Genomic DNA, 13,772 nt, shown 5'->3' with positions numbered 1-13,772 from the left:
GTTCATAAAATATTATACATTAAAAAGAAAATACTGGATTCAATTTTATATACATTAATTTTATTAACAAAAAAATTATATACAAAAATATTTTATTAATAAAAAAAATGGCAGTGTTAGTTATTCCTGAGCTGTTCTCAGGCACAAAGTAATCTGTATAAAATTATACAAATTGACTGGAAAATACAATGAACACAATGATTATAAAAATAAACAAGGGAAAATCATTTCACATTTCAAAAATAAAATTACCTGGTTCCAAAAAAAAATTAATTGATGACTTTTAATTCTGTAAGGGCTTGACTGTACTAGTAAACCAAAGATGGATTTAAATATGACAATTTACAAACTGTACTTTTTAAGTGTAATCTAAGAATTCCTTATGCAGGTTAAATTGAGTCTGGTGCCTGTAAAATTAATTGTAACAGACAAGCTGATATACAGCTAGCAATTTGAAATGCAGAACTGGGTAGAAAAAAAAGAAATCAAAATGAGTATGAAGTCCTACAAAATGATAGGCACATAAGAAATCTATTGATAACAAAAATGACTACAAGATGATAAGCACATAAGAAAGCTATTGATAAAGAAATCAAAATGGGTATGACTAACAATGAAAAACTCATAAGAAGCTATTCAATAATAGAAATCAAAAAGGGTATGACTATAAAATAATAAGCATAAAAGAAAGCTATTGATAAAGGAAATCAAAATGGGTATGACTATAAATGATAAGCACATAAAAAAAACTATTGATAAAAGAAATCAAAATGGGTTTGGACTACAAAATTCAAAGCGCATACGAAAGATGTTGATAAAAAAAATCAAAATGGGCATGACTACAAAATGATAAGCATAATTATAAAAAAAAAAAACTCTTGATAAAAAATTAATTGGTGCCAAGGAGTAAAATGAAATACTAGTACATGTACTTGTAAATAACCTTGCCATTCAAACAGGTTTAGAAATGGAGAAAATCCTTAAGGCAAGGATAATACAAGTAGTTACTGGTAATAATACATACAATGAAATATATGAAGATAATAAACAGTATATTCATGCTCGATTCCATTAAACATTACAAAATATGAACAGAGCAATCATGGACCTCCAAAACATGAAATGAAAGCAGTTTTAGAATAAAAATTCTTTTCTTTTTTTTAAATAAAAAGTTAAATATTCAAATACCCCGAACGTTTTCTCCCTGATATATGGAAAACAAACTTTAAAAAAAACCCTGAGACAGCTTTGAAAAAGGGAAAAAAATTAGTAGAAATTATGAGTCTAGAAAATTATTGTTTTGCAAAAAAATGCAATGGCATGATTTATATCACAAAATGTCATAAAGCCAATTATACAATGGAATGTTGACTTTAAAAAAAAAATTACAAAAAACACATATAAAACATGCAATCCGACATCTGTCAAGAATACAATTATTTCATTGGAGATCCATTATCTAAGTTTCTCTTAACTGTTGATATGTAAAACACACAACACATTGATATCAAAGAAATTATTCCAGTAAAAATCATGTTAGGGGTAACTGTTTTGCATCACATGACGCTACCATAAAACCGAAAATATTTCATCCTTTCATGGGTAAAGGTTTATTTTTTATACATTTCCACCACATTTTGTGCAATAAAACTAAAAATTACCAAGGAAACAAACAGCACCAGAAGGCGCAGCTTCCCTTTGCAAAGACCAAATCTAAAAATCAAGGCAGCAATCCAATCTCGATAAAAATTACATCACTTGAATGCATCGCTAACTCACTCACAAACGAACACATATGACTGAGTAACTATACCCCCTCCAATTCCGTTGCGACTGGATAATTAATATATTTATGCATCCAAAAATCTTATACACGTCACCTGGAGACTAGGCGAGGTAGACCCATCGTAGCAAACCTCTGTGAAAAAGAACTATGTGCAACCTCCAGACCGCGGCTTGAGACAATGAGGTAGAACGGTCTAAGACAACAAGACGTCTGTGGCTTGGTTATCGCCGTGGATTTCCATCGCAGTTCTGAGGCTCGCAAGCTGCTGAATTTCTCCTCTTCTTTACATCCTTCAGTACCTTCTTTTTGTAAGGAAGAATGATATCGCTGTCCCCGAGGTGGAAGGTTCTCCGAGGAACCTTCAAATCAATGTCGGTCAGAAGAATAATTTTCTTTTTTCTCAGATTATGATAATTGTTACAGCCGCAAGGTAGATCGAGGTTGATAATTTTTCTCTTTGCCAAAGCCTCTGTAGCGTTGTATAAGTTCCGCTTTGCAGTACCCGTTAACATCACCCTCGGTAATAATGCTTTGGTCGAGTTGGAACATTTGACATCATGGACTTTGATTAAGTAACCTGAAGAAAGATAGAAAAGCTATTGAACTTATCTCCACATAAGAGCAATAGACCGGAAATCCTTGGAATGTTGATTAAACTTAGCATACCGGACACTCAGTTCTTTGCCAGCCTTGCAACACGAGGCCAGCTTTCTGATTTTTTTAATACTACGGATGAGAAGTGTATATGTTACAGTAAAAATGTGAAATCAGGAATTTCATGAATTTCCTAAACCATTCAGTAAATACATGTATTTACTGGCCATTTTAGGAAATACATGTAATTACTGAATTGCTAGGAAATTCATGTATTTACTGAAAGTTTTAGCCAATTTTACACGATTTTACTGAACTAAGCTGGATGAATATACATATCATTCAAAATATTCCGTAAGTATACAAATACCGGTACTAAAAAATTATTTTTTTAAGCAACACTTAATAAGAACTGTTTCTATAAATCTGACATCATGCATTCATTTTGAATTCCTTTTTGTACTGCTAATGTTAAATGGATTCCCTGATATTCAAATATATTTGTAAAGAAGTTATTAATTTGGAGATTTAACATCAGAATGATATATTTGAACTAGTTTTTACATAATTTTTGCTTTAAAATTTATCAAAAATGTACGATCTTTAAATGTTGATATACTCAGTACTTCTGTTAATTTGAGTCTTACTATGGCAACATAGATATGTTTTGCAATTATTAGTTAATTCAAACTTATTAAGCAAAAATAATTTTTTTTTTCTATTGTGAACTATCAAAATATAAGGGTGGAAAATTCCTTTTAGTAAACTTTCATCTTGAATTACTGACTTCAATATAGTTAAATAATGTGTATTCTGCAAGATTTTTGTTGTTGCATTTTTGAGGAGACTGCATAAGAATTGTTTTATTTGCAAATAAGATGCTTTAGGGTTTTTAATTTACTGTCAACAAATGTAGCATTGTATGAATATCTATAATAAAACAAAAAGAAATGCCAGCAAGCAATTATAGTTTTTTTTTAGATTAAATAACATAAAGTCAGTGAAAGTATGCTGTGATATAGAAAACACATTCCAGAAAATGAAAGCAGAATATCGTTAATTTTTTTGGTCAATATTTAAAAATGCAATTTTTAAAATTCCTAAGTAATCAAAAGTTTATTTCAAATATTATTTATTCACGCATGATAATTATGCTAACTGTTAACTCAACATTGAATGCACTGTGCATCTGTTTATATCTTATAATTCATATTTTAAATTTGATTATCCCATCAAAATTCAGTCAGTAAATATGTGTAAAAAGTATGAAAAAGTTCAGTAAATATGTGTATTTCCTAACTGAAATTAGTAAATACCTGTATTCCCTACGCAGAATAGGAATTTCATGTATTTACTAAAATTCAGGAAATACATGAAATTCCTGATTACACATATTTACTGTATCATATATATGGCCACGACCCCCTAAATAATGTTTTGACATAATAAAAATAAGATAAGCAAACAAAGAGTCCAATCATGATAAATATATTTCGTTGGGACAACTTTTTTCTCTATATATATACTAGTCTTAGCTAGTTCCGGTTGGATCTGCTTGAGACATTTTTTATACAGAATCTTTCCATGCTCATTTTTCATAATTTATCAACGAAAAATAGTCTACAAGTCTTAGCATAAAAATGTACACTTTAGATTCACGTAAGTATCGAGTGTAGGACAAAATATGCAGCTCGATCTCCAGCAAGTGGTGGCGTATCCATATGAAAGATTCTTGAGAGGGACATTAAACAACATGCAAACAAACAAACAATCTTACCATTTCTCCTACAAATATCTAGTCTGCCAGTATTGATAGATTTTCTCAATTTCCAAGTAGTCCACTCTTTGGAATTAATGCTACAGATACCGGGTACACGTGGTATGTTACCATTACCACCTATTGTCAAGGATCTTGGGGCGTCTGAGTGTTCACCACAACTAAAACATAATACACAAAGAATGAAGATTAGAACCATCAAATCAAAATTGGATCTTTGATTCACCTGATCACGAATCTTTCTATTGCAGCGAAGATACATAAGCGGCCCAAATAGTTATTTTTAATTGAATTACTAGTAAATGGTGACTGACAGTGTACATGTAAGTGCAAACCCACAGAGTGTCTTGATAAATGAGCGAATGTGGGAGGGGATGTGGCTATTACCTCTCTGCAATGCTTTTCACCACTCCATGACAACATTTCTCATTTCTTGGATTATAATCCTTTTTTCCGGGATGACAGCATTCTCTTCCAATCTCCTTGGCCCTCTTGTGGACCTGACTATTGCAGCAAAGATCCGTTCGGCTATCATACCGCTGGCGCCCACAAAATGTTGATGGTCTACTTGGCTGATTTTTGCAGGAGTGGAACACTGAATTCCGAGGACAGCACTTATCGTGGTCAGGGGCATTTTTCCTAATTATTCTGTCACCGCTGCAGCAAAGATGTGACTCTGTTGAATAAACATCTTTACCGCAACATTTCGGGTCGTTCACGTGCTTTATGTCACGCACTATACCTGGAATAAACATCCATGGAAGATAATATGCTTTGAATTAAATTGACTCCGATTTTGGACATTTCAATATGCACATGCATGTATATAAAGATTAAAGAAACATACCATGACAACATGTTTGGATTCTTTTATCATATGAACTGTTTCCACAACATTGAAATGTTCCATTCAATGAGTCGTATACGCTGTTGCGACAACAGATTTCGTTGGGAAAATTGTAAACATCTACAAGAAATTAACCAGCTCTTTTATATACAAAGTGGAGAAGTCAAACTTTTCTATACAAATGGAATCGTGCATGAGTCATTGATATATCTGCAATAATGAACATTTCATTTAATATACGAAGAAGCAAAGCGATTAAGAAGTTTCAGCATACCGGTATATAAAATAAATCTAAACTATTTTAGATTCCACACATCTCTTAAACTTGATAGTGCTCACCTGTCCCACAGCAGTACCCCGTTGTGGGCTGGACTTTGGTTTTACCCCCCGACTCACAGCACTGTTCCAATCTGTTATCAAACAAAGTTTCCCCGCAGCAGCGGAAATGTCGGTCAGAAGAGGACTTACTGTAGAGTTTGGATTCGTCGCAGCATAGCTGTTTTCGTTTGTCGTAAAGTGTTCCCTGACAAAAGTCATGAAACCGTGGAACGAGTTGGTTTTTCTCACAAGCTGATATCGTTTTGTTGAAGGGGGTTGTACCATTACAGCAGCCATTTTTTGTCGATATATACTGATTTCCACAGCAGTAAGTGTTATTTCCTGAAAAGAAAATCATTTTGAAACGCCTTTTACTTTTAGAATTAATCATAAATGAATTAATTTGTGAACAAAATGCACCAATGTTTTCGAGATACATGCACTCATATTGTCATATATTTAGATACTGGTGAGATCAAGCTTAAAGATTTGTCCCAAAAAAAATTAGAGATCAATAATTATCAAGTACTAATTTTTGCAATTTATGAATATGCTACATGAGACCCTTCTTGGACGTGCATTCCGATATACATACAGAAAAACAAAGCAATATGAACCCTAAAATACATAATTATATAGCGTCTAAACCCTTACAAAACTTTTATGTTTGCTGCAGACCTGCAGCAATTGCAAGTCTGAACAAAATTGTTCGCAGAATTTAAGAACTTTTTCTTGTTCACAGATGAGTGCCGCTAGCTGCAAACATCGCAGAAATTGCAGTAAGCTTGCAAAAAATTCGCAGGAACTCAACATGTTTGTAGGAAAACTGCAAGAAATTAACATACAAGCATATCTTTTGTCCGCTAAAAACATTTAAGGAGTAAACCTCTCAACCAATACACTGACAACACAGAATTTGCTAAATGATGTTTTTTGGACTTTTTGTTAACAGAAAATTATACATGCTTGTAAAGGCCAGACACAAATTAAAACAACAATTGTTCGCCGCAAGTTACAACAAAGTTTGTCAAATAAACTAATTCATTTTGCTGCAAACCTCGTTTGGATGGTAAAACGTTTGCTTTAAGCTTACTGCATATTTGCTGCAAACCTTTTTTGGTTGCTTTATCCAACCTTGGAAAAATCTTTAAACAAGACACAATTTTGTGAAGTGCCTCTTCAAAAATTGACAAAGAAAGGTTGCTTTTGATTATTCAATATGGAAAAAATACATACAAATAAAGTTTTCCCCCTTCGGTTTGGATTTTATTACATTAACATAATTAAATATTTATTGTATGCTTTGGGACCTTTTAACTTTTATAAATTTTATGAAGTATTTTCATTTGTATTTCATTTTGAAATTATTATATTAATGAAATTACATCACTATAAAATCAAATAAGTATTTATTTAAAATTTTGACATAAAATGTGTGCATCCCCTGCTCATCACATCCATACATCAATTCATACAATTTTTTTTCATTCTTTTTAAAAATTATTTATTTCAGATATTTTTTAAACTGGTTTGGGTCACGTATAAAAAATACGTAAAATTAAAAAATATATATACATTGCAATTGTCAAGTAAACTATTTTGCACTGAAATGTAATTATCAATTTTAGTGTGTAGAGTGTAATTTCATTTTTACACTTTATACGTTAAAACACAGATATATGCATCTGTCATTACTTGATTGAGATAAGATATTTGAATATGAATTAAAAATAATAAAAAAAAAATAATCCATTTGTTATCTTCAACACATGTACAAACCAATAATTTGTTTGTTATTCCACACAAATCCAGATTGTTATCTACATGTAGGTCAACACAATGTACATTTGTTATAATGGATTGAAATGTTTATAGTTCATGGATATAAAAAAATAACTGAGCATTTTGTTAACAGATTAAGGTCAGGGCAGAGGCTTTCTGTGAGCTTGATGCTTGTAAGCAGGTATGTGCCAGAAACAAATTAAAACAACAATTGTTCGCCGCAAGTTACAACAATGTTTGTCATTAAGAAGTAGGAAGGTTTCAATAACTGGAAAATCCTATGTTTGCTGCAAACCTCAGTAATTGGATGGAAAAACATAAAACGTTTTTTGTAATATTGAAAGGTATACTTTAAGCTTACTTCTTTATTATATTGTGACATTGTTACCTTTTATATTTGCTGCAAACCTGTTTCGTATGGCTGTCATGGTTGCTTTACATTCATTGTAACAACCTTGCAGCAATGTCTTATTTATTATATTAAGCAAATAACACAAGAAAACACAATTTTTTGAAATAATGCCGTATATTTATAGCATGGTGCCTCTTATAAAAATTGTTTTGATAAATTAACACTGTATAGCCATTCTTCCGGGGGGAAGGCTCACTATAGGGTCACCCTTCCGTCCCTTTAGGTCAAGGGTTTCCGGTACTCTATTGATTATAAAGTGAAATAAACTAATTCTTATATACTAGTATCTTTTCATTTCTATTTGTTTTCTGTGTGATAACTCTCTGAATGTTAGTGGAGTGGATTTCTTGATAATTTTGCCGGAATGTAAATTAAGCAAAGCCATGGGTCGGGAGCTACGGAGACCTAGTTTGCACATAACTCTCGTACGTTGTCTTTGTTTCTAGATCTGTTCATGGCGCCTAGGGGTCTAATGTAAATCTCGTGCGGCTGCCTTTGCGTTTGATGTCAGTGTGCGAGGACTATTGAAATTGACATGGGAGGCCTCGTGGAATTTAAATCTACAAGTCTACATTTTTGAAAGCTAAATTTACAATTTTATTTCACAATGAATAATATAAGTATTCCCTGTCTATAGTTAGTAGAGTATGCCAGGGACTTCAACGATAGTTGGAAACGTTGTATAATTTATGCATACGGGCTCCGCCCGGCCGTTATACAAATTATCCCACGTTTCCAACTATCGTATTTGCTCTGGCATACTCTACTAACTTAACAATGATTAATGATTCCTTAATAAAAAGCATGTATCCTCTTGTGCAGTGAGCAAACGAACCAAGAATATACTGTAGATCGATCCGGTACCTTATTTTTGCGAGATAGTCATTGACTTCTTAATTATTATTAGCGAGCCATAATTTTCACGAATTTTGTTATTTCTCTGTATAATCTTAAGAAATACTATTATATACTCGAGAATTATATATTTTCGAGCTCACTATCTCGCAATTACTCGAAAATAAAGTTCTCTCGAATAAAAAGTGATTCACAGTAGTTATTATGATGGGCAATTGTGCCTTTTCCAAAATTGTGAATTTCATGACTCCTGGATCGCATGTATTGGGGTATGGTATGGCTCTATCTAGATTATACATTAAAAAATATTTTTTTCTTTTCTTTCAAAATCTTACACCTCTCTGATCCTAGGAATTTGAGTACTATTCTAGAATTTTGAAAAATGTGGCCCTAAGGTCAAAGGTTCGGGGAGGGGGTTGTTCAATATACATGTATTAAGAAAAATGCGTTATTTCTTTTTTTAACTTTTCTGTCCATGGGTATTTTGCTCATAAACTAAACTATGCATTGTTCTTTTAAATGCCCTCAACTGGATCAGTAAAATGAAATACATTGTACATGCAAGCTATAAACGATTAATATACTTGTAAATATTGCAAAGAATATACATTTTGAAATCGTATCCCAAACAACTAAGATTTAATTTGACTAGGTTATGGCTTGTATGGTATGACGAAGGTGAAAAAAATGCAAAGGTGTGCCAAACGAAAACAAACTTACCGATTGTCTTTACTGGGTAGGTCTCGTTTCCACAACACTTTTGTTCTTGTCCTGCGTGTTTCCCAGTCTGAATATATCTATCAGTGACAATACCGGAAGCACAACAGATCTGTTCCGATTTTTTGTACAAGTGCACACCTAAATTGGAAAAGGTTTAAATTTTCTTTATTTCATATTTTTAAGAGTACCATCAATTTTTAAACTAGCATACGGAAGAATAACACGGCTGTTTTACCTGTGAATTCAATAGGACTTTTAAGTAATTATTGTGTAGGATCCCCCTTTTTTATTACACATGTATGTACTTTTAAAATTAAAAACATTCAATACATTTTAATGACAATCACAAACATCAGTTTACAATTATGAGATTGTAAGATTATATTGTATCACTCGAAATTGTAAAGAAGATGATGAATACATACACAGGCAGCTACACATGTACATGAATATGTTATCGATACATTTGAAATGCCAATTAGAATGTATAATATTTATAAGATATAATCTACAGAAGCGTATTAGTGCCACTTGCACATTTTACTTTTTTTTTAATTTCGACACTTTAATCTGTAAATTTTACACTTCAAAGTGTAAATTTTACACTTTAATCTGTAAATTTTACACATTAATCTGTAAATTTTACACATTAATCTGTAAAATTTACACTTTAATCTGTAAATTTTACACTTTAAAGTGTAATTTTTACATTTAATTTGTAAATTTTAATCTTTAATCTGTAAAATTTATACTTTAAAGTGTAAAATTTACACTTTAAAGTGTAAATTTTGCACTTTAATCTGTAAAATTTACACTTTAATCTTACATTTTAATCTTACACTTTAATCTGTAAATTTTACACTTTAATCTGTAAATTTTATACTTTAAAGTGTAAATTTTACACTTTAATCTGTAAATTTTACACAAAAGTGTAAATTTTACACTTTAAAGTGTACAACTTTACACATCAATCTCACTTTAATCAAAATTTACACTTTATTTGTTTATTCACATTTAGCATCTTCACACATCCTCAGTAACACATTTGTAAGCCAATAAAATGTTAGTTTAAGCAAATTTTCTGAATTGATAGGATTTATAGATTATATCACAATTGTGGCCTCCATGTATTATTAATGTGAAAAAAGTCTAAAAATAGGCCCTGGAATCTATATTGGGTCCTTAAGCACCTGTGATCAATATATGTATGTTTGATATGCTCTTCACTTTATATTCAAAGAAAAGTTTTACTTTAATATAAAACATCAGGATTAAATTTTATCATACACGAAACATGGTCTGTTGGCTTAAAAATGTGTTACTGAGGATGTGTGAAGATGCTAAATTGACTGTGTGAATAAACAAATGAAGTGTAAATTTTACAGATTAAAGTGTAAATGTTACAGATTAAAGTGTAAATGTTACAGATTAAAGTGTAAAATTTACAGATTAAAGTGTAAAATTTACAGATTAAAGTGTAAAATTTACAGACAGATTAAAGTGTAAAATTTACAGATTAAAGTGTAAAATTTACAGATTAAAGTGTAGAAATAAAAAAAAAGTGAAGTGTCCAAGTGGCACTAATACGCTTCCGTAATAATCATATAGTTGCGTTTATTTTTTTCTATGGAAAATTAGGAGGATTCCATCCCCCAAATTACCTGTCATGAGAATATTTTTAAATACATGCGTCACCAAAAATCTATTTTCGAAGGGCGATCCCAGAGTCTCATCTATTTATAAAACAACCCTTACCCCCACAGCAGCCTCTCTCCTCTCCGTTGTCGTGCCGTTCTTGGAGACCTCCACAGCAAATCTGTGTCCGAGGGTCATAATCTAACATTTCTACAGGTATTTCATCATTTGATGAAGCCACGGGACATCGACTCGTCCACACTGAAATTTTAAATCTGATATCATTTCACCAATTAAATTATGCACCTGAGAAAGTTACACTTTTTTTGGCTACATATCGATCGCATGCATATACTACATAAAATACATAAAGCTACTTGTGTCAACTCATGATCAATATAACGTTTGATGGCCCTTTTTAAAATTCTTTTTTACAGAATTTTTGCTCGCCCCCACCCCTAACTATATGGTAACCCCCCCTCCTTCAATCACAAGCTGAAATTGATTCCGCAACGGACCTCCATCATTTTCTTTTTCTAAGCTACAACTTTAAGACAAATACATAATCGATTTCTGCATCAATTTCTTTTTTTAAAGGTAAAATAAATCTAATTTTAATACGAGTTCCTTATGAATAAAGCTAAAACAAGATTTAAAAAAAAAATTAGATTTCTGCATTTTCTATTCTTTAAGGTAAAAAAATCTAATTTAAATACGAGTCTCCTTAAGTACTGTATGCACTTTCTTTAAAAATATTTATTGTTATACATTATTAAAAGACAAACATAATGACTTTACTTTTAAATTTTTTTTACAGAAACATACCTATATTGATGCACCCTAAAATGCATAGCAAACGGGGGAAGAACATGACTGCACTTGGCAAAAAGAAAAAAATATTAAGAACTAAGATAAACAACTGCATATTTATGTCATTTTATTCTTCCCTAAATTTAGATTGAGGGAATCTTATAATTATTTTTATTGTTAAAAATTTCCTAAAGGTGTGTATTCTCTAAACATATGCTAAATGTACGAAATCAACAACACATTCTTAGCTACTGACATTGATCTAAAAATAAATCTGAATTTTTCCAAATCTAAAATTATACTTTGCCACGTGAGAAATGTTTACAAATACGCGTACACGAATTGATCTGTATTATTTATATAGATGCTACATACGACGCTTTGAACAATGCTGTTCTAATGTAAATTGTACAGTACTCAGCTACCTTGAACGTTATTATGGTGATTGAGGCTGCTCGTTTTTATTAACTTTATTCAAGATGGCGGAGGCAAAAAATCAGAATCAGGGTCACACGCACTTGTTTCGTAAATACACAAGAAACATATATTGACGCAAGCGTCAAAAATCGGCCGCAAACCAATTAATTGTTCCTTTAATTTTATGAAGCAACTAAAGACTGAAATGGTGATCTGTTTTTAAAATATCTTACATTTATCTGTTAATATATATCCTCGTGACATTAAACGCTTGTGCACGACATTGCATGATTTTCTTAATTATATAATGCATGTTCAGTATTACATGTATATATAGGCAAAGTACCCCTGGTCCTCTGAGTCAACAAACCGTGGGCCTGTATAATTAAGAGGCATTTACATTAAAAGTTTAAAACTAAAGTTTAATGTAATCTACAACTAGATATGCAGTGTAGTTTTAATTTAATTATGAGGGGCTCCTTGCTCTCTCTCTTAGAGGAAAAAACTAAATTCCCTCTAGATCCGCCACTACATTTCTTCTCTTTCAGTTTCTTTGAGTTGTAGCGGGAAAATTCTTGGCACATTGTAAATCGCGCATTATCCTCGTCTGCTATGGCCAAATCTTGTAATATTCTGTAGCTTGCTAGGTCTTTTGATGAATTAACATTTAACCATATTTTTGAAAATTTTTATATATGTACACGTGAACACGTCATTTTAAAATAAATACGTACGACAAATCCTGTTTAAATAGAGAAAGTAAAATTGTGCAATATACATAACGCGGTCTTTGCTTTAGACTATGCCCAACACATGTCCTAATTTTCTCCGCACCTCAAACATGTCCAAGTTTCTCAATCAGGATTGGATGAAATATTTACCTCATTCTCTAAAAAAAACTTAATTTTATGTTTATTGTGCATTCTTGTTAAACATTTAGACACTCTTTTTAATATATTTTTATATTAATGTTAAATATTTTTATTGAAATTGTTTTAATTCCGCAGAAACGCACAGCGACTTCAAACTTTCATATCATATAACCGACCGCCTCCTGGCGGCCGGTAATTATACAGGGCATCCACTGAATGGTCCTGATTATTTACCTCAGAGGAAAGATAAAGTAGGGGAGCGATGTAGAAACAAAACAAGTCTCCCTGTCCAGAATCAATTCAATTTACAATTTTTGAAAAGCACTCCCAGCACTGAATTAATTTTGAAATGTTCGGCCTGCATGAAAAACTATTAATTTCCCAAATGAAAAAAAGGGGGAAACAAAATACTATAACAAACTACTTACAAAACACATGTTTTGAAAGTATTCCGATAGTATAGCAAATCACATGCAAATGAGCTAACAAAACACTATAACAAGTTACTTTGAAAACACTCTAACAAACTACTAACAAAACACTTTAATAAACTACTTACGAAACACTCTAACAAACTACTAACAAAACACTTTAACAAAATACTTACGAAACACTCTAACAAACTACTTACAAATCATAAGTAACAAATCATCAATAAACCACTAAATTTGAATTTTTAAAATTATAATTAGCAAATTCACAAGTCTTTGAAGACATCTAAACACAATCTCATATTGAAACATTCTAAACACCTTGTTTCACAGTATTTTGAATTCCAGGGTTGACATTATTCTTCAATAGACAATAGCACACCATTCCAACATTTAAAAACACCAAGTTGAAAGATATAATTCTCAAGCCATTGGCCACTTCTCCAATCACATACATTTTAACAGAATTTTCAAGTATAATTATAATTCATCATTTAATCCAGTGCTTAAAATGGA

General features: G+C 31.5%; 1 protein-coding gene across 1 annotated transcript; it reads right to left on the bottom strand.

The window, feature by feature from the left end:
• Positions 1-907: 907 nt before the first annotated feature.
• On the bottom strand, positions 908-11,643 carry LOC134253079 (uncharacterized). The gene is made up of 8 exons (XM_062735595.1): positions 11,552-11,643; positions 10,847-10,987; positions 9,092-9,229; positions 5,344-5,664; positions 5,005-5,124; positions 4,545-4,899; positions 4,158-4,318; positions 908-2,363 (listed from the first exon to the last, which is right to left on the bottom strand). Exons 1-8 carry the CDS (start codon positions 11,595-11,597, stop codon positions 2,008-2,010), a joined length of 1,638 nt encoding a protein of 545 aa, XP_062591579.1. The 5' UTR covers positions 11,598-11,643; the 3' UTR covers positions 908-2,007.
• Positions 11,644-13,772: the final 2,129 nt, after the last annotated feature.

Source organism: Saccostrea cucullata, unplaced genomic scaffold, assembly GCF_032062105.1.
Source record: "Saccostrea cucullata isolate Sc308-1 unplaced genomic scaffold, CSIRO_AGI_Scuc_v1 ctg7391, whole genome shotgun sequence".
Classification (NCBI taxonomy): Eukaryota; Metazoa; Mollusca; class Bivalvia; order Ostreida; family Ostreidae; genus Saccostrea; species Saccostrea cuccullata.
The sequence above is the reverse complement of the archived record's forward strand: the minus strand, read 5'-3'. Positions and strand labels throughout refer to the sequence as shown.